The sequence below is a fragment of the Malaya genurostris genome, chromosome 3, assembly GCF_030247185.1.
Source record: "Malaya genurostris strain Urasoe2022 chromosome 3, Malgen_1.1, whole genome shotgun sequence".
NCBI classification, from domain to species: Eukaryota; Metazoa; Arthropoda; class Insecta; order Diptera; family Culicidae; genus Malaya; species Malaya genurostris.
In genome coordinates this window covers 161627507-161652650 of record NC_080572.1, presented here as the reverse complement: position 1 = coordinate 161652650, position 25144 = coordinate 161627507, and the positions used below count along the sequence as shown (strand labels likewise).

Sequence of the window (25144 nt, the reverse complement as noted above, 5' to 3'; positions counted from 1 at the left end):
CGATAAAGGAACAGAGACATCAGCTACAAGGTAGATTTAATTTAATTTATTTTTTATTTCTTATATCTGAAATTTTACTAAACATAAGTTTTTATTTTGGTATTATTAATTTACAAAAAAAATTAATGTAATGGATGATCTCATGGAAGATCATCCGAATCCGATTCCGGATACTAGTAAGAGTTTAAATACTCCGAGGGCTAAACATTATCCACAGGGTACCACTGGGCCATGGATAGTCTATCTTCGAAAAAAAGAAAAGATTTTAAACTTGATGCAAATTACAAAGGATTTGACATCACATTTCTCTGAAGTTAAAGAAATCTGTAAGGTTAATAGAGATAAAATTCGAGTTGTTGTTAACGACTTGAAACAGGCAAACGATATTGTAACCTGCAAATTATTTGCTATTGAATATCGAGTTTACATTCCATCGAAGGAGGTAGAAATTGACGGTGTTGTGACTGAAGCAAGTCTGACAGCAGATGATTTACTTAAAAATGGAGTTGCCCGTTTTAAAAACTCCATGCTTGAGGGAGTTAAGATACTCGAGTGCAAACAATTGTATTCAGCGTCTATTGTCGATGGAAAAAAGTCTTATCGTCCCTCAGATTCGTTTCGCGTAACATTTGCCGGATCTGCATTGCCTAGCCATGTCTATATCGATAAAATTCGTCTTTTTGTTCGGCTTTTCGTACCGCATGTTATGAATTGCACGAACTGTAAAAAATTCGGACATACAGCTACTTACTGTAGTAATAAGTCCAAATGTATCAAATGTCAAGGGCCTCATAAGGATAATCTTTGCGATAAAGATGTTGAAAAATGTGTTTATTGTGGGGAAAGTCCTCATGATGATCTTTCAGTGTGCGCTGCATTTAAGCTGCGTAAAGACAAAATGAAGCTTTCTTTAAAAGCACGGTCTAAGCGCACATATGCAGAAATGCTCAAAACGGTCATACATGTCTCCCCTTTGGAAACCGAAAACGGTTTTTCAAATCTTGCGGAGCCAGAGGAATCTGACTCTGACGGAAATAGTGAAGATACCTCGTTTGTCACTCCTCAAGGGTCTGTTAAGAGGAGATTACCAAACCATAAAATACCAAAAAAGACACCTAAAATTACACCTTCAAAAAAAGATCCCCGTGTTAAAGCTAAAAAGCCAAATTTAAAACCAAAAACTGTGCCTCCTGGTTTGTCAAATTCACAAACCAATCCAGGAACTAGCTCAAGAAAAGACAATAATCCAGTGGGCTCCATTTCACATTCACCAACAGGATTACTGAAATTTTCGGAAATTGTAGAATGGATTTTCGCTGCATTCAATATTTCTGAACCTCTAAAGACCATCATAACAGCATTCCTTCCAATAGCTAGAACTTTTTTGAAACAGTTATCAGCTCAATGGCCAGCTCTTTCAGGTTTTGTATCATTTGATGGATAATTTATCATCCGCCGCAAATGATTCAATCACTGTCCTGCAGTGGAATTGTCGAAGCATCATGCCAAAACTTGATCCATTTAAAGTTTTGTTGCATAGTCAAAAATATGATGTATTTGCTTTGTGCGAAACATGGCTTACATCAAACATAGCCTTAAATTTTAATGACTTTAACATTATACGTCTCGATAGAGACTCCCCGTATGGTGGAGTGCTTTTAGGAATTAAGAAATGTTATTCCTTTTATAGATTAAACATTCCTTCGACTTCTAGTATAGAAGTTGTTGCTTGTCAAATAAACATTAAAGGAAAGAACATTTGCATTGCTTCGGTATATATTCCTCCAAGAGCTCAAGTTGGACAACGACAGCTTAATGAAATTGTCGAAGCCCTTCCTGCTCCACGTCTGATTTTAGGAGATTTCAATTCGCACGGAATGATGTGGGGTTCCGTTTACAATGATAGCAGATCATCTTTAATATATAATATTTGCGACAATTTCAACATGACAGTATTGAATATGGGTAGCATGACACGGATTCCAAGACCTCCTGCACGTCCAAGTGCATTAGATTTATCTCTTTGCTCGACTTCAATTTGACTAGATTGCACCTGGAAAGTATTTCCTGATTTACATGGTAGCGATCATTTACCAATCATCATCTCAATTAGCAGTAACAAAGGCATTGCTAATTCAGTTAATATTCCATATGATTTGACAAAAAATATTGACTGGATTAAATACCAAAGTAATATTTCAAGTGTCTTAACTTCAATGGAAGAGCTCCCCCCACTTGAAGAATATGACTTCCTCGTTTGTTCGATTCTGGAGGCCGCAGAACAAGCCCAAACCAAACGATTTCTTGGTCCATCGTCTAACAGAAGGCCTCCAAACAAAGAGTGCTCAGATGCTAAGCACGCGAAACAAAATGCTTTCAAGACGTTTTTAAAACGAGGAGGAGGAACTCCTCAGAATTTTGAAAATTTCTTGACTTTAGAAACCAAGTACAAGAGCATACTTCGGGCCAAGAAATGTAGCTATTGGAGACATTTTGTCGAAGGTTTGTCAAGAGAAACCTCAATGAGCACTCTTTGGAATACGGCCAGACGAATGAGGAATCGTAACGTAGGAAATGAGAGTGAGGAATACTCGAACCGATGGATATTTGATTTTGCGAGGAAAGTTTGTCCAGATTCTGTTCCTACGCATAGCATTATAAGGGAATCTTTTCCAAATAATGGTTCCATTGATAGCCCATTTTCAATGATGGATTTTTCCATAGCACTCATGTCTTGTAACAATAACGCTCCTGGGTTGGACAGAATTAAATTCAACTTGGTGAAGAATCTGCCCGACCTCGCAAAAAGACGTTTGTTGGAATTGTTTAACAAGTTTCTTGAGCAAAATATTGTTCCACCTGACTGGAGGAAAGTGAAAGTTATCGCCATTCAAAAGCCGGGGAAACCAGCTTCCAATCACAACTCATATAGACCCATTGCGATGTTGTCCTGCATCAGAAAATTGTTCGAAAAAATTATTCTACGACGTCTCGACACTTGGGTCGAGACGAACGGTTTGTTGTCAGATACTCAGTTTGGCTTCCGTAGAAATAAAGGGACGAATGATTGCCTTGCATTACTTTCGTCTGACATCCAAATTACCTTCGCTCAAAAGCAACAAATGGCATCTGTATTTTTAGACATTAAAGGAGCATTTGATTCAGTTTCCATTGATGTTCTTTCAGACAAGCTCCACCAACATGGACTTCCACCGGTTATAAATAATTATTTGCACAACCTTTTGTCAGAGAAACGCATGCATTTTTCACATGGCGATTTGGCAACATTCAGAATTAGCTACATGGGTCTACCGCAAGGCTCATGCCTCAGTCCGCTCCTTTATAATTTTTACGTGAATGACATTGACAGCTGTCTAGTAACCCCCTGTACACTAAGACAATTGGCAGATGATGGCGTAGTTTCAGTTACTGGACCCAAAGCTATTGATCTGCAAAAACCATTGCAAGATACCTTAGATAACTTGTCCGTTTGGGCTGTTCATCTGGGTATCGAATTCTCTGCGGAGAAAACAGAGCTGGTCGTCTTTTCAAGAAAGCATGATCCCGCACAGCTTCAGCTTCATATGATGGGAAGAATGATCCAACAGGTTTTGACTTTCAAATACCTTGGGGTGTGGTTTGATTCCAAATGCACGTGGGGAGGACACATTAGGTTTCTGATAACAAAATGCCAACAAAGAGTAAATTTTCTTCGAACAATAACAGGATCTTGGTGGGGTGCTCATCCGGAAGATCTAATAAAATTGTATCAGACAACGATACTTTCAGTGATGGAATATGGATGCGTTTGCTTTCGTTCCGCTGCAAACTCTCATATTATCAAACTGGAGCGAATTCAGTATCGTTGTTTGCGAATTGCTTTAGGGTGCATGCATTCGACACATACAATGAGTCTTGAAGTTCTGGCGGGAGTTCTTCCATTGAAAGATCGTTTTTGGGAGCTTTCATCGCGACTGCTAATAAGATGTGAGGTACTGAATCCCCTGGTTATTAACAACTTCGAAAGGCTAGTTGAACTTCAATCTCAAACAAGATTCATGACAGTATATTTTAACCATATGTCACAGGAAATCAACCCTTCAAGATATATTCCTATCCGTGTCAGCCTCCTAAATGTCCCTGACTCAACTTTATTTTTCGACACATCCATGCAGCGCGAAGTGCGTGGAATCCCGGAACACCTACGCTCGATGGAAATCCCAAAAATATTTACAAGTAAGTTCAGGCATATTGACTCTGAGAAAATATTTTACACGGACGGATCACGAATTGAAGAGGCTACTGGGTTTGGTATATTCAACAATAATGTTTCGGTCTCATTGAAGCTTCAAGAACCTGCATCTGTTTATATAGCTTGTTAAATAACATTCTTTCATACTTCAATTCTATATGGGATTTCACTGATACCGATGATCATCTTCAGGTATTGCAAATGCTTAAGACTGACTCAAGGAATGATCCCGAAAAGAAATGGTTAGTAATATTTTGACATTATTTATCTAGTGTTACAAACAAATTGAAATCATAGAAATTTTTTGTTTTGCAGGCGCCCAACGGGAAAAAGTGTTGATGAACAAGTTCGACCTTTGGAAATCAATAAACTGAAATGGCAATTAAAATATTATGAGAAACAAATTCAATTTCAAAAACAACAGTTGGAGGTTTGTTTTACAAAAGTTATCAACTTTGATTTGATCGAAAAGATTCTATTTAATTTGAAAAATTCTAGCGTGCCGTGTCGCAGGTTGAGGTCGGTCGTAAATTACTGAGCGATTTGATGGTACGAAGAGAATCACTGTTAACTGCCGTAACGAATGAACTTAAAGATTTCAAAAGCATCGAAGCTCAAATAACGGATATTGATGAGAAAATTAATGGAGACTTGCAGCGGTGAAACTAATATTTGTTTATTGTATTTTTAATCGAAAAACGTTTTTTTATTTACATTTGTGTGTTTTGAACAAATGAAGTGTGTAGCGTACCGTTAAGATCTTGTGGTAATAAATACACATGATAAAATTAATTAAATTAAAACCATTCTGATTTTGTGGTGAACATTCTCTACAAACTATATTTACAGAAAACAAATAACAAATATATTCACGACAGTAACGAACTACCAACAAGCTTCAAACCGACTCTGTTGTCAAGCTCAGTTTCTTTTCGATGAATTTATTAAATATTTGCAACAATGCGTTAGCAAGTGTTTCTCATTTGGCGAGTTGTTATTGTTCGTTATTGATCCCACCTCTCTCGTGTAGATGTCCAGACCATACTGACCCTCTTGTGGAAAGCTACAAATCGGAAATAAAACGACGTATTTCGGCATTAAAGGACGAAATATGTTTGGAAACAAATATCTTGTTTGCTTACCTGATATTGAACGTAACTGTATCACCTACAACACTGTGTTGTACATATTTTGAAAGCTTTTTCTCTTCGATTCCATTTTTGTGTAGGGTTGCCATAAAATCTGTTAGAGGTCGAGACATTCGAAATTGTAATTCAATAGCTCGTCCGGAAAAAATAAGTGGCTCCTGCAAAGTATTCGGATTATCAATTGTTTATATTTCTAAACTAATATTGGAATTACTTGATGTGTAATTGGTATCAGTCCAAAGAGTCTCGTAGCCTTGGTTGGACCCCATTCGCCACTTGCACAGTCTGGAAGTGGAACCATTACTGTTTGAAGTTCTTCGCAGCAAATCTGTGTAAAAAATCTTGTTGGTAGTATGTTCAAGTTATTAAGCTGTAACATAAATCAAACCTTGAATTTGCAAACACTTTTAAACTTCATCGGTTCTCCAGTCAGGTACTCTTGAGGTGTGACCGCGTTGGCGAAAATATCCAGCAAGAAGGCTCCCGAACATGGTGCGTGGACACGGAAAGCTACGATGTTGCTAATAACTGACTGCATAACGAAGCGCTTCAAAGATACTCCGTCGTACGAATCCTCTTCACTATCGTAGAACTTGAGGTTGTAATGGAATATCAAACAGCCTTGCATATCAGAAGGCATTGCTATCCTTACTGTTGCAGCGCCTGTGCAATTCAAGAATGAGTGTAAGAATAGGCATATGGTATATAAGAACTACAATAGTAGTGCTTTTAACTGCTTGTAATGCTCCACCTTTCTTTAAACTGACAATTACAAATTTTAATTTAATAACAATAACCACACATAAGGATCGTTGTAAACCAATTTTGACAAACTTAGATTCTTACGATTCCATACCGAATTTCTGAATTTCATCCGGATCCGACATCCGGTTTGTGACGGGAGATGATAGTCATATGCTCGAAAATGGATCTTACTCACTTTCCTCAGAGAACCAATATTCCCAATCTTAGAGTCAAATGAAAGTTCTTTTGGGCCTACCAAAAATTACTGCTTATTTTCGGATACAACAAAATAACAAATCGTCGTTTAGAGTCTTATAAAATTTTCATAATTTGAATAAAAACTAGTAGAGTTTGCACTTCATGTTAATTGGTGGCCGTACGAACCGACTTCGATTATACCGGTTCTCGGGCTCCGGTGCTGGAAGCGCATATAATAGCGAACCCACTTCGTTTTTTTAAGGATGACCTATGCGAACAAAGCACTGTTTCATTATGTATGTTATACTAGTTAATGCACAAACAATCCCTTGCTTTTTTCAAAAATCTAAGAGAAACATTTTGAATAGAATACCACAGTATTATATATGAGAAAGGCATCATTACACCACTAGGTGGATTAAAACAGATATTTTATGTTCTATCAGACCCTGACACTTGACAGTTTTCAGTTCAGCAACTCCATGGCATGGTATCATATTAAAAAAAAATTGCACAATGCTGCAATTTTTGCGTCAACCGCAGATTAGGTCACGCTTTCAATGGTTGAGGGTTTTTTTTTCAATATTTTGATGAATTTGATAAGTGGGTGAGGAGGGATTGACCAAAACCATCACGAAAGTTTTTATTTTAATTTGAATTATATACGACCTAGTTTACGAGAACGATGCTTATGTGTGAAGTTCAGATAACTCTTACGCCGAAATAAAAAATCTAAATCTTTCTATTACTACAATTATCCAGTAAAAGTTCTAATTAGAATAAGACTATACTGACTTTCCACGGGGGCGGCCCGTTTGTCATCCGTTTGGTATAATAATTTGGTATAATGACCATTCGGCATAATGGTCATTTGGCATACTGCCATTCGTCATAATAACTATTGGACTCGCAATATTTTAATCTAACGTGGAATTTCATTTGTGTTTCGATTGAGTGATGTTTAGCAAGGAAAACTTGAACGAAATATGTGAATTTTATATTCGACCTAAACTTTTCGAAGGTATTAGATGAAATAGCATTATTACTATATTTGTTTTGATTTTCTATAGTAAATAGCACACTACCATTTTATATAAGCAACTCACAATGTTCTGTTCTGCGAGGGCGCAGCGCCCTGGCAGAAATCACCTTTACCTAGTTGCGGGCGTTTGCCAGTAAATCAAATTTTCACCTCACTAACACGATACAACGTGTTCACTCGTTGAGGGTTTCACCAGTAATCGAGAGAGGGATTGCTGATTGGGCCGAAACAGTCGAAAGAGAGAGTAAACAAAGAGAAACTGTCATTTGCACTTAGCACCTTTTCTAGTGTTTGTCTTCAATTATGCGTAGATCGTCAGTATGGTAGTCGAAGCAAAATTAAACGAGAATCTTGAAATTTGGTTCTGAAAATTTGGCGTGACGCCTAAAAGACACTGAAATGAATAACATTCAGTCCGTCCACCCCTTGATATCTCCAAATCAGTATAGACTTAAATTACATCATCAGAAGAACGAATTCAGAAGAATGAATTTGAACGAATAAGCTTTGGTCCTTTTTTGTTGCTTATACTACTATTGTTCTGGTTAAATTTTTTGTCATTCGACTATGATTTATTAAGTACGTTTAATCAATAGTAAAATTACCTGTATCATCAGTGAATACAACAGCTCCGTATCCTTCATCGGCGAAATGGAGACCGTATCGGAAGAACAGCGACCTGACAAAAGGAAGATTTTCAAATTCACCCAACGTTATAGGCCGTTTGAGTAGCTGCCATTCTTCTTGAAGAGGGAAGAACTCATAGATGAACTCGCGTGGATCCGTTAGGAAATAGTGGTCATCGTATTCATAACGCAAACTGTCGTTTTTACCCTTGCCACTCTTAGGAGCTTCTTTTGCGTTGACCAGATGGCGAGCACCCCAGTTGCACTGTACAAAACGCCACGCACCTGCAACATATACCGCGTTCCAAGAGTTTCGGAACCTAGAATTTTTTGGGTGACTAATTGAAGAATTGAATATGGTCATAAAAAATAATACAACTTGTTTTAGCAACGATATACCTCGAATCTTGGAATTTGACTCCAGGTTGATAACCTGCACTCTTTGAGTATCCCTTAATAACTACACAATGAAGACCTGCGTAGCTGAAATACAGTTTTAATAATCGACTTGGAAATATAACTGAAATAATAATATCAGTTACCTGCAGAGTCGTTTGAACAGAACGTGGTAACTTTCCGTACCGTATTTGATACCGCGTAATAATCCCATTGGAGTATCACCACGTAGGTCGTCGTCAAAAGTCATGGTGTTTAGATTTTTCACGGTAATCCATCTAAAAATGGTGCGAGCTTTCTCTATATCAGAGGTACATCGGCCAACAAGCTGACGCACAAGATCTGTGAAGGTTTTTTGGTCTTCTTGAGCAACTGTGATAGCGATCTGATCCACGTCTTGGAACTCGATCGGGTCGTTATAAATTTGGAATTTACTAAGCGCTGGTGGAGCTGGCTTTGGAGCAACCAGAGGATATTCCAGAGGTACTGTGCTTTCGGTGAACTCATCGTCGAGAAATATACTTTCAGTTTGCATGTACTCACTGCGACGAGCACTGATTAGTTCTAGCATCTCGCTTGACTGGCGATCTACTAGCGCTGCAGTTTCCGAACGTTCATGTTCGAGCAGTTTTCGCGTAAGGCTTTCCTTTTTCTTTGTCTTGCGAATTGTCATGTTCTTCTCTAGGTCTTCCTTCTGTTGCTCGTGCTTTAAAGTTAATATACTTTGATCTTCCCGGGTACGTCTTGAGGTAGTCATCTCTTTCTCAAATTTGTGTGCCAATCTTTGAAGTTCTCGTTCCCATTCATCCTGTAGAAGATACGTCTTAATGTGTTATAATGTTGCAATCGTAGAATACGTACCTGGAATTCAGTCTGCATACGCTTGTCTTCTTCTTCACGTTTCCTTGCGAATCTTCTATACAGGTCATCTTCTTCCTTTCGATGTTTCATTTCTAGCTTGGCCTGTTCTTCTCGAGCCTGAAAACAATATAATGCAATAATGCTATGAGGTACTATATCTGTTTCATCTGATTTGCACTCTAAATAATTGTTTTAATTCACCCGATGATGTAACGATGCCTTATTCATATTATTCATGTTCTCATACATATCACAGTGGTATTCTGTTCAGTAATCACTCTGTGATTCCAGAACCGAAAGTCGGATCCGGTTAAAATTTAACCTGTGGTACTATAGGGTATTCCATTTGATTCTTAGATTGTGAACTCGATGAGAGTTCCATGTTGGAGTTCTTGAATTTTTAGTACGGGGACCGAAACAGTTTTGAACCACATTAAAAAGTAGAAATACTGCCGTAACCGATATATAAGGACCGAAACAACTTTGAACCGCATTTAAAAAATTATTAATTTTGAACGGGGGAGCAACGAGCAACGACGAGATTGGTTGTATGCTGACAGGGAAACCGGGAAAAGAACGTCTGATGAGAGATCAGAAATTGGAGTTGGTTTTGTGGTGCGAGCGGTGCGACAGATTATCAAATGGAGGCGGGTAAACGAGCGTAGGTTTGTTCGAAAAGTATTACGAATTTTATGTTCGATTTTCGATCTTTTGGTGACGTTATGTATGTACTCATGATCCAATTGACAATTCGGGCCATTTTGAATTTCGACCAGTTTTTGAAAGCCATTGTGCATGGACGTATTGTAGCTTGTTTTCGATTATTTTTAGCTTGGAGCGAAATCAATCTTCAGTTCAGCAACGCCATTTTATGGCATCACATTCAACATATTATGTCAATTGTATGGGTGCGCAGTGCTGCTAAGAGCGCCTAAGTCGTCAACAACAGATAAAAATATTGATGAAGTAAAGAAACTAGTATTGGCCAATCAATGAATCACCATCAGGAAAATGACTGAGGACCTAAATATATCGATTGATTTTTGGTTATGACGTAGAAACCAGAGCTCAACAATCCCTATTGGAGCTACCATCCCATCCATTTTTTGGCATAGACGAAATTTAATGACATAGTAAAACACGTCCACGCTCAATAACTGTCAAAAATTGATAGGACATTCAAAATGGCCGGAATTGGGAGTCATGAGTACCAATACAACAATACCAAAAATTAAAAATCGAATATACGTAGCCTACGAAAACTCAAGATTCGCAATATTTTTTTGAACAAACCTCGTATCTCATTCAGTAAAAACCATTCAAGCGAAGAGGTTGTGTTTCGATTGTACTGGCTCGTGAGTTAACGGATGCTACCGAGACAATTCTAAGCTTCAGGTAGTTAAACTGCCCATAGCAAACGCAATATTCGGGGCGTTTCCCGACTGGAAAGCTAGCAACAAAGGCCATCCCGTTCATACGCACAGAGGTGTAGAGACACAGAGGTGCGAGAGCATAGAAGTGACGAGTCACAGAGGTGCCATCGCATAAAGGTGCGAAGACGAAGGGGTGCAAAGGCACAGAGGTGCTAAAGCAACCCAGTGCTGATCTACCAGGTACCAGAATTTGTACGCTGCGTAGGATCAAAAGAGACGGCATATATCGCGAGGTGCTACACTGCAAGCATCGCATTTGATCGCCACCAAGACCAAAGCACTGTACCTGGGGTCAGGTACAGGCAGCACAGCAAGTGCAGTGGTGTCCACAACGACGGCAGAGCAACTGAGATAGCAGTAAACGACAGAAGACTGCCAATTGGAAACAGCAGAAGACTGCCAATTGGAAATCGTTGGAAGAGCTTCACGTCGTTCTTCACGATAAAGGAACAGAGACATCAGCTACAAGGTAGATTTAATTTAATTTATTTTTTATTTCTTATATCTGAAATTTTACTAAACATAAGTTTTTATTTTGGTATTATTAATTTACAAAAAAAATTAATGTAATGGATGATCTCATGGAAGATCATCCGAATCCGATTCCGGATACTAGTAAGAGTTTAAATACTCCGAGGGCTAAACATTATCCACAGGGTACCACTGGGCCATGGATAGTCTATCTTCGAAAAAAAGAAAAGATTTTAAACTTGATGCAAATTACAAAGGATTTGACATCACATTTCTCTGAAGTTAAAGAAATCTGTAAGGTTAATAGAGATAAAATTCGAGTTGTTGTTAACGACTTGAAACAGGCAAACGATATTGTAACCTGCAAATTATTTGCTATTGAATATCGAGTTTACATTCCATCGAAGGAGGTAGAAATTGACGGTGTTGTGACTGAAGCAAGTCTGACAGCAGATGATTTACTTAAAAATGGAGTTGCCCGTTTTAAAAACTCCATGCTTGAGGGAGTTAAGATACTCGAGTGCAAACAATTGTATTCAGCGTCTATTGTCGATGGAAAAAAGTCTTATCGTCCCTCAGATTCGTTTCGCGTAACATTTGCCGGATCTGCATTGCCTAGCCATGTCTATATCGATAAAATTCGTCTTTTTGTTCGGCTTTTCGTACCGCATGTTATGAATTGCACGAACTGTAAAAAATTCGGACATACAGCTACTTACTGTAGTAATAAGTCCAAATGTATCAAATGTCAAGGGCCTCATAAGGATAATCTTTGCGATAAAGATGTTGAAAAATGTGTTTATTGTGGGGAAAGTCCTCATGATGATCTTTCAGTGTGCGCTGCATTTAAGCTGCGTAAAGACAAAATGAAGCTTTCTTTAAAAGCACGGTCTAAGCGCACATATGCAGAAATGCTCAAAACGGTCATACATGTCTCCCCTTTGGAAACCGAAAACGGTTTTTCAAATCTTGCGGAGCCAGAGGAATCTGACTCTGACGGAAATAGTGAAGATACCTCGTTTGTCACTCCTCAAGGGTCTGTTAAGAGGAGATTACCAAACCATAAAATACCAAAAAAGACACCTAAAATTACACCTTCAAAAAAAGATCCCCGTGTTAAAGCTAAAAAGCCAAATTTAAAACCAAAAACTGTGCCTCCTGGTTTGTCAAATTCACAAACCAATCCAGGAACTAGCTCAAGAAAAGACAATAATCCAGTGGGCTCCATTTCACATTCACCAACAGGATTACTGAAATTTTCGGAAATTGTAGAATGGATTTTCGCTGCATTCAATATTTCTGAACCTCTAAAGACCATCATAACAGCATTCCTTCCAATAGCTAGAACTTTTTTGAAACAGTTATCAGCTCAATGGCCAGCTCTTTCAGGTTTTGTATCATTTGATGGATAATTTATCATCCGCCGCAAATGATTCAATCACTGTCCTGCAGTGGAATTGTCGAAGCATCATGCCAAAACTTGATCCATTTAAAGTTTTGTTGCATAGTCAAAAATATGATGTATTTGCTTTGTGCGAAACATGGCTTACATCAAACATAGCCTTAAATTTTAATGACTTTAACATTATACGTCTCGATAGAGACTCCCCGTATGGTGGAGTGCTTTTAGGAATTAAGAAATGTTATTCCTTTTATAGATTAAACATTCCTTCGACTTCTAGTATAGAAGTTGTTGCTTGTCAAATAAACATTAAAGGAAAGAACATTTGCATTGCTTCGGTATATATTCCTCCAAGAGCTCAAGTTGGACAACGACAGCTTAATGAAATTGTCGAAGCCCTTCCTGCTCCACGTCTGATTTTAGGAGATTTCAATTCGCACGGAATGATGTGGGGTTCCGTTTACAATGATAGCAGATCATCTTTAATATATAATATTTGCGACAATTTCAACATGACAGTATTGAATATGGGTAGCATGACACGGATTCCAAGACCTCCTGCACGTCCAAGTGCATTAGATTTATCTCTTTGCTCGACTTCAATTTGACTAGATTGCACCTGGAAAGTATTTCCTGATTTACATGGTAGCGATCATTTACCAATCATCATCTCAATTAGCAGTAACAAAGGCATTGCTAATTCAGTTAATATTCCATATGATTTGACAAAAAATATTGACTGGATTAAATACCAAAGTAATATTTCAAGTGTCTTAACTTCAATGGAAGAGCTCCCCCCACTTGAAGAATATGACTTCCTCGTTTGTTCGATTCTGGAGGCCGCAGAACAAGCCCAAACCAAACGATTTCTTGGTCCATCGTCTAACAGAAGGCCTCCAAACAAAGAGTGCTCAGATGCTAAGCACGCGAAACAAAATGCTTTCAAGACGTTTTTAAAACGAGGAGGAGGAACTCCTCAGAATTTTGAAAATTTCTTGACTTTAGAAACCAAGTACAAGAGCATACTTCGGGCCAAGAAATGTAGCTATTGGAGACATTTTGTCGAAGGTTTGTCAAGAGAAACCTCAATGAGCACTCTTTGGAATACGGCCAGACGAATGAGGAATCGTAACGTAGGAAATGAGAGTGAGGAATACTCGAACCGATGGATATTTGATTTTGCGAGGAAAGTTTGTCCAGATTCTGTTCCTACGCATAGCATTATAAGGGAATCTTTTCCAAATAATGGTTCCATTGATAGCCCATTTTCAATGATGGATTTTTCCATAGCACTCATGTCTTGTAACAATAACGCTCCTGGGTTGGACAGAATTAAATTCAACTTGGTGAAGAATCTGCCCGACCTCGCAAAAAGACGTTTGTTGGAATTGTTTAACAAGTTTCTTGAGCAAAATATTGTTCCACCTGACTGGAGGAAAGTGAAAGTTATCGCCATTCAAAAGCCGGGGAAACCAGCTTCCAATCACAACTCATATAGACCCATTGCGATGTTGTCCTGCATCAGAAAATTGTTCGAAAAAATTATTCTACGACGTCTCGACACTTGGGTCGAGACGAACGGTTTGTTGTCAGATACTCAGTTTGGCTTCCGTAGAAATAAAGGGACGAATGATTGCCTTGCATTACTTTCGTCTGACATCCAAATTACCTTCGCTCAAAAGCAACAAATGGCATCTGTATTTTTAGACATTAAAGGAGCATTTGATTCAGTTTCCATTGATGTTCTTTCAGACAAGCTCCACCAACATGGACTTCCACCGGTTATAAATAATTATTTGCACAACCTTTTGTCAGAGAAACGCATGCATTTTTCACATGGCGATTTGGCAACATTCAGAATTAGCTACATGGGTCTACCGCAAGGCTCATGCCTCAGTCCGCTCCTTTATAATTTTTACGTGAATGACATTGACAGCTGTCTAGTAACCCCCTGTACACTACGACAATTGGCAGATGATGGCGTAGTTTCAGTTACTGGACCCAAAGCTATTGATCTGCAAAAACCATTGCAAGATACCTTAGATAACTTGTCCGTTTGGGCTGTTCATCTGGGTATCGAATTCTCTGCGGAGAAAACAGAGCTGGTCGTCTTTTCAAGAAAGCATGATCCCGCACAGCTTCAGCTTCATATGATGGGAAGAATGATCCAACAGGTTTTGACTTTCAAATACCTTGGGGTGTGGTTTGATTCCAAATGCACGTGGGGAGGACACATTAGGTTTCTGATAACAAAATGCCAACAAAGAGTAAATTTTCTTCGAACAATAACAGGATCTTGGTGGGGTGCTCATCCGGAAGATCTAATAAAATTGTATCAGACAACGATACTTTCAGTGATGGAATATGGATGCGTTTGCTTTCGTTCCGCTGCAAACTCTCATATTATCAAACTGGAGCGAATTCAGTATCGTTGTTTGCGAATTGCTTTAGGGTGCATGCATTCGACACATACAATGAGTCTTGAAGTTCTGGCGGGAGTTCTTCCATTGAAAGATCGTTTTTGGGAGCTTTCATCGCGACTGCTAATAAGATGTGAGGTACTGAATCCCCTGGTTATTAACAACTTCGAAAGGCTAGTTGAACTTCAATCTCAAACAAGATTCATGACAGTATATTTTAACCATATGTCACAGGAAATCAACCCTTCAAGATATATTCCTATCCGTGTCAGCCTCCTAAATGTCCCTGACTCAACTTTATTTTTCGACACATCCATGCAGCGCGAAGTGCGTGGAATCCCGGAACACCTACGCTCGATGGAAATCCCAAAAATATTTACAAGTAAGTTCAGGCATATTGACTCTGAGAAAATATTTTACACGGACGGATCACGAATTGAAGAGGCTACTGGGTTTGGTATATTCAACAATAATGTTTCGGTCTCATTGAAGCTTCAAGAACCTGCATCTGTTTATATAGCAGAGTTAGCAGCAGTTCATTATAGTTTGAGTATAATCGTCACATTATCTCCAAACCATTATTTTCTTTTCACAGATAGTCTGAGTGCAATTGAAGCTATTCGCTCAAACGCCGCTTGCAAAAATGAACCTTTTTTCTTGGGCAAAATAAAACAGTGCCTGAACGTCATATTGAATAATAATTATCAAATCACAATAGTTTGGGTTCCGGCTCATTGCTCGATTCCAGGCAATGAAAGAGCCGATATTTTAGCCAAACGTGGTGCTATTGAGGGTGAAATTTATGAGAGACCGATTGCTTTCAACGAATTCTATAGCGCGTCTCGCCTAAGAACACTTGCCAGCTGGCAAGCTTCTTGGGATAAAGATGATCTGGGTCGGTGGATGCACTCAATTATTCCGAAAATATCAACAAAGGCATGGTTCAGGGGACTGGATGTGAGTAGAGATTTCATTCGTGTGATGTCCAGACTCATGTCCAATCACTACACGTTAGATGCACATCTCCTTCGAATTGGACTTTCCGAGACTAATCATTGTGCTTGCGGCGAAGGTTACCGCGATATTGACCATGTTGTTTGGACATGCGTGGAGTTTCGTGATGTCAGATCTCAACTAATAAATTCCTTGCGTACCCAAGGTAGACTATCCAATGTCCCAGTTCGCGACATTCTTGCTTGTCGTGACCTTCCATACATGAAACTTCTTTATCATTTCATTAAATCCATTGGAGTTCCAATTTAAATTTTATTTTATGTTAGACTGTTTTCTCTTCCATGAGTTCAACCAATAGCCAACTATAGGATATTGAATATAAGTGGTGAACTGATACAAACAATCCTGAAATAGTTATAAGATCATGTACAAAATAAATGCATTTTATTTAATGTAATTTAAAATAGCAACTCGCTTGATAAAAACAGTGTTTAGATTAACTAATGAGTACCAACATACTAATATGATATTCGAAATGTATTAAGTTTAAACTACTATGTATTGTGGATGCCACGGCGAAGAAAAACTTATGTATATTGCCTATGAAATAAACGTATTTATGAAAAAAAAAACCTCGTATCTGTGTGTTGAGGATCAATGGTAAGTTTTTCAACTACAGTATAATTAACACATATGCACCAACCAACGACAAATCCGATTATGTAATGAGTGTCTAGACAAGAGTGGCCTAAACCCGACGTTAGAATCGGTATCGATGATGTAAACGCTCAGGTCGGAAGGAAAGAATTCGTTTGCCAATTTTCATTTTAAAAGAAAGCCTGTTATTTCAAAAGCTTCTTCTATTTGCTTCAAATGGAGATAGTGTTTGTAGTCATATGAGCACACTATCCTTCTAACAGAAACATTCCCTTAATTTAAAAGAATCGAATTTGAAGCTCAATGAAGAGCCACATTTAAAATAAACGTTTTACATTCCTTAAAGTGATAGTCTACTCTCTGCAAAAACCACGAACGAAAGCTATACGTGGCCGGGTGTCAATTAAAAATTAGAAACCCAGCCGCGTTAGATTTTGTGTCATAGTTTTGAACTCTAATAACTCAGTGATCTGTGGATGGATTTATATGATTTAACTAGCAATCGATTAGGAAACATTAAACTTAAACATGTATGGCAACGTCGTTTTAGTTTTCCAATAGCATACTATTGAAAAATTGGTTAGAATCGACCTATGTTTTCACTAATCAATCACAGCAGGGCAAACGATGTCATTGATTTTTCGTGCATGGCCGACGATTTATATCGTTGGTCTGCACCAAGAAATTTCATATATTGGTAGATCGTGCGGTATAGGGAGTATTTATGTCATATAAGAAAAAGTATCATTCCCATCTGCATCGCATGAACGACATGGCATGAGCTTGTCGCTCACTGGATGCTTGCTTTTTGTGGTGTGTCATTTTCTTCCATCTGCTACACACCGTGTTCGTTTGAGTATATTGAATCTATTGATTCTACGGGATCTAGCAGACTAATTCAGAGCTATCGACGGTAGAGTTTTTGGACCTGATTTGAAGCGCTTGAATCTCGGTAATTTGTTGATGGATTTGCAACTTTTAACATGTCTGCAGTGCGGCGCTGTATGCCAAATATGCACAGAAAAAATTAATGAATTTTACAGGTGACAGAATTCTACAAACGATATAATTCACAAATACTAAATTTTTAAAATGACGCAATATTCCATTCGCACAGAATTTTACATGGTCCGAGTGTAACTTGCACTCGGCTACCAAGTATGGATTTATTAGTATCAATTATTCACTGAACAGATATGAGCTCTGCGGTCCAGTCGAGAAACCGATGTGCTTGTGATCTGATGTTTCTCGGTTCAAGTCGCGCTGCTGCTATCGATTTTTTTGTTTTTTATTTCATTTGAATTCAAGACATGTATTTTTCAAATCACACAATTTTCCATATTCTTGAATATAAATTTGTATGAAATACGACGCTCCATTTATGTGCATCTTATAAGATGTAAAATCACAAGATTTTTTCGAACTGTGTGTGTTCGTTTGTGTGGGTATTCAATGCATTTGATTCATTGGTGAGCGATTGGGTTACTAGTTAACTTCTATCACCAGGCAAGCAAAAATTCGTGATGATGATCTGTCGTGTCTCATCCACAATCCTGTAATTTTTTAGTGTAGAATATCGTATACCTTCTTATCAGCCGCTACCTAATTTTGGGTAGAAACCTACCCAAATTCAATTAAAGTGCATCTCCGCATAGCTAAGTAAGTAGCTCAAAGAGAATAATCGGATATCTAATTTTGGGTGGCTCATAGAAAAGTTCGACTGGTCTTGCTGGTGGAAGTTTTACAAAGCGCAATAATTGAACAATCGCCAAAAAATTTTTAACATATGTTCATCAAAAGGGCCTGAAAAAAGAAGACTAGAATCTTCAAAATAGGGAGAAAAAAACTTAACAAACTGAACAATTAGAAAATAAAATGCGGGCGAAAATCTGTAACAATAGGTTCTATCAAGGTCCGTACCCAGGATTTTGTTTTGGGAGGGGCACCTGACTTCACCAGTTCCGGAAGCTCTGGAAAAAGTAGTTAAAAACTTTGGAAAGGAACTAATACCTATTTCCCAGATATTGCTAGGCCTATTTCACGAACTTATATTCAAATGAAAGGAGTTATTATTTCAAAAGGCTTGGTATTACATTCCTGTAGTGAAATTTGACCTTCTGTTTCAACAGACTTCGCAGCCGATTGAGCTATTGATTGATTGTGCTACGATTCTACTGACACTACGAATCCTTCCAGGTCGGGGCTCGAACATACGACAACTGGTTTGTAAGACCAGTGCCCTATGCATTGAACCGCCAACCCGGGTTGGCGACATTTCATTTGATCGAAATCCAACTTCTGAGTCCAGAAATACAAGGTGATGTGAGTTAAAAATTTCAAATCGTCATTAGAAGTAATGATGCAACAAAAACAAATAAATCTTTTCCACTTGGTTAAATACTGTTTCAATTTCAAGGTCTTGTTAGTTGGTTTTTATACAAACTTGGCTTTAACGGTTTCCTGTTTTCGGTTTCAGAAGTAGCGGCTGAGATGACTAAGCCGATTTTCACAAATGATGGAAAGGATTCAAATGAAAGGTTTCATCCGAATCCGACTTCTTATTTCAGAAATATGGAGTTATGAGTGCTCAATGTTTATGTTTATTTATTGACTTCTTGGCAGTTGAAGATAATTCAGCTAAGGCGGGTGTGAACATGAACCAAAATTGTATGTGTATTTAAGAATACTGCGTACTAGTGCAATGTAATGTTTCTTGAGACAATAAACATCGTAAAAATTTGCGTAGAAAGAAGCAGAGATCGCGATCGAGAATGATACGCACATTTTTAACAGACAGAACTTTTCCAACTGGAAGTGTCATTATTGTGTACTTAAATAAAATTGCCCGAGATCACGTTATTGTATTACATTTATTAACGTCCATTTATAGAACAGAAAAATTCACAAGACTTGATGAAATGCGATAGATTTTGCGAGGTGGTTCGGGATAGCTCCCTTCCTCCGATTCGTGGAGAACAGAAAACAACTTCTAACTTTGTATTTCATATTAGTTGATGACCAAACGCACTTACTTTGGTTATACTGTTTTCGGTTTCAGGTTCCGGAAGTAGTGGTTTAAAAGTCCAAAATGAAACTCACTCACTTTCCGGTCATCCAGCACAATTTTATGAATTATTATTATTGTTTATTTTTTGTAGTTTTGACACTGTCAGTGGTAGTGGAGTTTCGATTACGACGAATCTCTTCAAATCACTATTTGACGGTGCAATCTGCAGGATCAACCGCCCCATAATATTCATTAAACTTTTTTTGTTTCCGTTTTTTATTTCGGGAAGGGGTCTTGGCCAGGGTACGTGCCTGCTTCTATCGTTTTTTCACTGTTCTAATCTATTTCTACAAGAGATGACATGATTTCTACCCTACAAGATAGACGCACTCCTTAAGTAGTTCAATTTTGAAGGTTGTCATGAAAAAATATACTTGTCCAGAAATCACTTGGCAGGAAACTGCTAGTCTTCAATTGTATTTTGTTGAAGCCGTATTACTGTATACCAGTTTTGTCTAACATCAGCGACAACCACAAGCAATATTTTTATTTGTATAACATCAGGAAGTAAACACAACCGTAAAGTTTTTGAATTCATATACATTTGATCCAAAATACTACTGCCCAATGCCGATTTTTGTTTTCAAAACTTCTTACAAATGACAAAATTCATTGGGTTTCCTAGTCTCGATGAACCTTTGGTTGACTAGTGATGATTCATTATAATGTATATAGTCTGCATAAAACATGTTCAACTTTGTTTCCTTATGTGAAATACGCCAAAACTAATAGCCAACAAAAGTGATATAGTTCCGTTTGCTGTCATGCGGATAGTGAAAGTAATAGTTGGCCATATATTGTAACACTTCACTGAGTTAGCACTTCGGGACCGACAACAAAATTAGATTGCTGTCTAATTGCAATAAGGAAATCTCGTTATTTTATTAGACGATTGTGATATGCCTTCCTCATTGGTGCTGCACAACTTACGTTAGTTTACATAATTCAATATTCCAATGTGTGTACTACTGTAAAAATTTATTACTAAATCTAGTGCTGACCTAATGCTAATAATCTGTCATTAAAACTTTATATGCGTTATAATAGCTTGCAGTTAGTGAAATTTTCGGTGAACAATCCCATGTCTTTAACATTCTAACACGCGAAACGCATTAAGTAGAGGAAAGTGTTTAATTAATTTTTGATTTCCTTTTTTAGCAGGCAACGGAACTTTAAACGAAAATATACCTATTTCTAACTATAAAGCGAGCACATAAAAAAAGAAAACAGAAGCGCCAAATTTTCGTTTTCATTTCATTTATTATTTGGTTGGTTGGCTATACTTTTCCTTTCTACAATGTAACTGTGTGTGCGGTAACGAAATCGATTGATTGGGAAGACGAGGAAGCAGATTACTCAACTTTTTAACTTTTATTATTCTTTATAGGCAGTGGCACACCAAGATTTGACGCCCGGGGCAAAATAAGATTTGCCGCCCCTATCGTTGATTTAGTTAGTAAAAAAAGGCTGAACTCCAAAAAGATTGGTTTACCGACACCCCCCCCTCCTCCTCCCCCTCCTCCTCCCCCTCCTCCTCCTCCTCCTCCTCCTCCTTCTCCTCCTCCTCAACATCCTCCCTCAAAAAACGTTACGCAAGGAGCGAGTGTAATGCAGCAATAGTCATACTTGCTCCAATTTGGGTTTAATCAAGGCATTCTTCTCTGTCCTAGAACGGTCTAGTGCCACCGTTACTAACAAAAACGCTATTACTGGCGTGGTAGGAGAAGTGGGGGTAAGCCCGTCACCCTAAGTGCTTCACTAAATAACTTTTTACCTTTCTCATATAGAAAGGGTATGCAAACACTAAGAAACCCGACTTTTAAACGGAGTCATATACAATTCGACTCAGCTCGTCGAGATCACAAAATGTTTGTGTGTGTATGTATGTCTAAGTGTAGGGTAACAGAGGTATTATGGCCCACTTTATGATTGATTTTATTTTGGCCCACGTTTTTAAAATATCCACCAAATGTTGTAATATCTTTGAAAAACTCTTCCGCAATAGGTAATTTAATGTGATTAGCTTCAAGTTGATGCAACATGGGTTACTTAACATCGATTAAATCGTTAAAGTTTGTCAGGTGGAACAAAATATATGAAGTGGCTAAAATACCACTTTAACTTAGAGATGACTGAACCGATTTTCACAAACTCAGATTTATATGAAAAGTATTATGGTCACATACTCTGTTGTTGAATTTTATCCCGAGTTCCGGAATTACAACCCATGCGCAAATCTGTGAAAAAATGCGCACTCAATTTGCTCGGAAATTTTTTAACCGATTTTCACAAATTAAGATGCAAATAGATGGATTTTGTTAAAAGTGAAGAAAAACTCTAAAAACGGAATTATGATTCAAATTGAAGCTTTCATTGTCTAAAAAGATATTGTGCAATTTCATTCAGATCTGACTTCCAGTTCCGAAATTATATAAAGATGAGTGTCAAAACTTTCAAACCATCATACAAAATAACGATACAAAACCGGTACGTGCTGTGACAGAAGAAGAAAACACCATCGTCTATGCTACGTTCGCAGCGTGCTTTGTTCAATTTCAAATAGCGTGCAGGGTTGCCAATTTCAAATCTATATTTTCAAGGAGAAAAATCTATAAGTCTGTATCTTCTTCTTCTTCTTTTTGGTTGGCGTCACCTCACTTGAGATGACGCCGAATTGATGGCACAGCAACTAAGGCTATATTGCCAGTTAATTTTCGTTTATAGACCAATGGACTTCATTTTCACTTGACTACAAGCGAAAATCTCGCTGTGTGACTGCGTCGAATCGTCAAAGTGCGGCTGAAAATCCTTTCTTTCTGGCGAAATACTCGAATTTTCTCCGGACTAACACGATGCAACGTGCTCACCCGTTGAGAGTTTCACTGGAAGTGAAGTCTGTATCGGGGGATCAAAATTCTGTATCGAAAATCTGTATATTAAAATAATACGAGTATGTGTTAAATAATGTTACTCATTTTTACTCATGGCTTTACCGATATTTACAAACTTAGGCTCAAGTAAAAGGTATCATAGTCCCATAGGTTGCTGTTGAATTTCATCCGGGTCCAAATTCCGGGTTCAAAATTTCGAACCGTCATTTAGTATTAGGATGCAAAATGAAGAAAAAATATTATTAACTGGACATAACTGTTGAAAGTTTATAATTCGTTCATCTTCTAGTGATATTTTTGAAACTAAGTAATATAAGAAAGACATCATTACACCACTAGGTGTATTAAAAGGGTTTTTCAATTCAATTAGCACTCAGATTATTCCTATTTTGCGACTTTTGAACAATTTGGACTCACTGTAAGGTTTTTAATGTCAAGTAAAATTGAAAAGAAAAACAAAGTGAGCATTGCCTCTAAGGAAATGACGTTATTTTGCTGAGCAAATGTTTAAGCATATAACACTAGAGCAATAATTGATTCCTATTTCGAACCATCTGGAATATTTGCCTACTCTATCTTTCAAAATTAGGATTACAAGAATGGTGAATTAGAACAAAGACGTGATAATGATTGAGTGTTAATACATGTGTTATTGGGGTATGCCGGTCATTCTCTTTGTTGGGTAATGGCCCTGATTAAGACCAGTGTTGGCATTATCATTCTCAAAAAATCAAAAATCAGCTATCATCTCCGATAATGTACGTCGGTTATTATCGTTTACAAAATCATTATCGGTCATTACTACTGTCATATTTAATTCACACATGATAATGAATGACCATTCTCACGATTATCAACCAAATGAATAATGATTATAGAGACAAAAGACTTTGGTTTAATTCCAGAATTGATTAACTCTCATGGATAAATTAGATTAAACCCAATTAAATACTATTTAGCATGAATTTGATTTATAGAAGTAACAGAAGTGCAGGGTTTGGCGCAGTGTTTGAGCCAGCCCTCTGCTTAGAAGCTATGTTGGCTAAGATAGTACTTGGTTGAACGCTTGTTCGTGTTCGCTCCTGTTACTTCTCTGTACGAAACTCACGTGAAATAGTGCTAAAATTTTTGAAACTGCGTGCATGAAACATGCTTTGTGGTGTCACTTTGATTGTTTTTAATCACTGCATGGCATATTGGAATTAGTTTGGAATTGATTTTCTGTACATTACCCACAATATCGAATATAACCATTTTCAGAGAAATCGGTGCAGGACTGACAATCGTGAGAATAATTATCATCTTAATTTTCAACAAGTTATTTTGAAGCACGCTCGTTTATAAAATAACAAACACTTTTCCTGCCCTCTACATGTGTTGTTGAAATACACCTATATTGAGCTATATGCTATATGAAAAATTGATCAGGCTGTGCTAGAAACTAACATTATTCGTTTCAGGTTATCTTACAACCAACATTGCCAACGGTCCATCAAAAAGGGGAGATAGGTACCTCAGCGCTTAGTACACACCATAGATGAACGGGTAAGTATTTTTTCAAGCCCTAATCCGACCCGTACCCGATCGACAAAAAAACTTTTTCCCGTACTCAATAAAAATCTTTACCCGTACCCGTCCCGAACCCGAGATAATGTTTTATTCCTAATCCGAACCCGACCCGTACTCGATAAAAATCTTTACCCGTAACCGACCCGAACCCGAAAAAAATTCCGAAACCAGACCAAATTTTTTAACCCGAACCCATCGGCAGTCGTATCCGTACCTGAACCGAACAAACAAATTTTCCAGTACCCGAACCCGACCAATACCCGTCATGTTCAGATTCGGGTCGGGTTTCGGGTACAAATACCCGAAACGTGACCATCTCTAGTACACACACTAACACATAACGTAGTTATAATAATCGGCTTCAAAATCCATAGTATAGAGAGATGTCATAATTGGCATTTGGATTTGCATAATAAGTTTAAATAATGCAAAAGCAACTCCGACACCAATCTGTAAAGTGCAGGTCGTTTGCAAAAGCAATCAATATGATCCGACACTTCCGGTGAACCTCTCTACGGGTGAGCACGTTGTATCGTGTTAGTGCGATAAAAATTATAGTGTTTCGCGAGAATGAAAGAATATTTATTAGTACTTTGTCGGCTCGACGTAACCATATAACGAGATTTTCGACTGTAGTCCACAGAAAAGAAAGTCCTGACGGAGGTATCATTATTTTTTGTAGGCAACTTTTTCTCCAAATCCTAGTGCTCAGTGGTCCCAATCTCATTAAAAACGTTTTTTAAAGTAAACTTTGGAGGTTGATTTTAGAGGTTCAATGCAATCAAATAAACTTTTGTTTGGAACTTGAGTCCAATGATTTTTTTCTACTGATAGTCTCGTTCTGCCAATACGGATGATAATTATTTTCGCCATAGTACGGATGATAATTTTTTTCGCCTAAATACTCGAGTTTCCACCGCATCTCTTTTGCTTAGCAGCACTTTGTTAGGAAAAACCATATTTTTTTCTGGGCTAACAAAATGAAATAAATACATTAGATTTGATCTGTTACT

The 25144-nt window shown here is 37.8% G+C and overlaps 2 protein-coding genes across 6 annotated transcripts in view; one reads left to right on the top strand and one right to left on the bottom strand.

Annotated features, from left to right (window-relative positions):
• The first annotated feature begins 4354 nt into the window (after positions 1–4354).
• On the top strand, positions 4355–4915 carry LOC131435213 (uncharacterized). The gene is made up of 3 exons (XM_058602875.1): positions 4355–4494; positions 4568–4682; positions 4751–4915. Exons 1-3 carry the CDS (start codon positions 4454–4456, stop codon positions 4913–4915), a joined length of 321 nt encoding a protein of 106 aa, XP_058458858.1. The 5' UTR covers positions 4355–4453.
• The window catches only part of LOC131435211 (hillarin), a 58279-nt gene continuing 38038 nt past the window's right edge, over positions 4904–25144 (bottom strand). For 4 of the 5 annotated variants that reach the window (XM_058602870.1, XM_058602872.1, XM_058602871.1 and 1 more), the window contains exons 5-12: positions 9268–9384; positions 8553–9214; positions 8410–8493; positions 7990–8348; positions 5789–6063; positions 5615–5728; positions 5395–5558; positions 4904–5315 (exon numbers count right to left, since the gene is read on the bottom strand). In XM_058602870.1, the coding sequence (XP_058458853.1) occupies positions 5174–5315; positions 5395–5558; positions 5615–5728; positions 5789–6063; positions 7990–8348; positions 8410–8493; positions 8553–9214; positions 9268–9384 (1917 nt within the window). In that variant the 3' untranslated portion in view covers positions 4904–5173. The remainder of the gene's footprint in view (positions 5316–5394; positions 5559–5614; positions 5729–5788; positions 6064–7989; positions 8349–8409; positions 8494–8552; positions 9215–9267; positions 9385–25144) is intronic. The other variant, XM_058602874.1, reaches the window with a different exon arrangement.

Bases quoted from the DNA above. Each gene is read 5' to 3' on its own strand.
- LOC131435213 (XM_058602875.1), top strand. From the start codon at position 4,454: ATGCTTAAGACTGACTCAAGGAATGATCCCGAAAAGAAATG. The intron at 4,495-4,567 runs GTTAGTAATATT...TTTGTTTTGCAG, and splicing joins AATGATCCCGAAAAGAAATG to GCGCCCAACGGGAAAAAGTG. The intron at 4,683-4,750 runs GTTTGTTTTACA...GAAAAATTCTAG, and splicing joins TTCAAAAACAACAGTTGGAG to CGTGCCGTGTCGCAGGTTGA.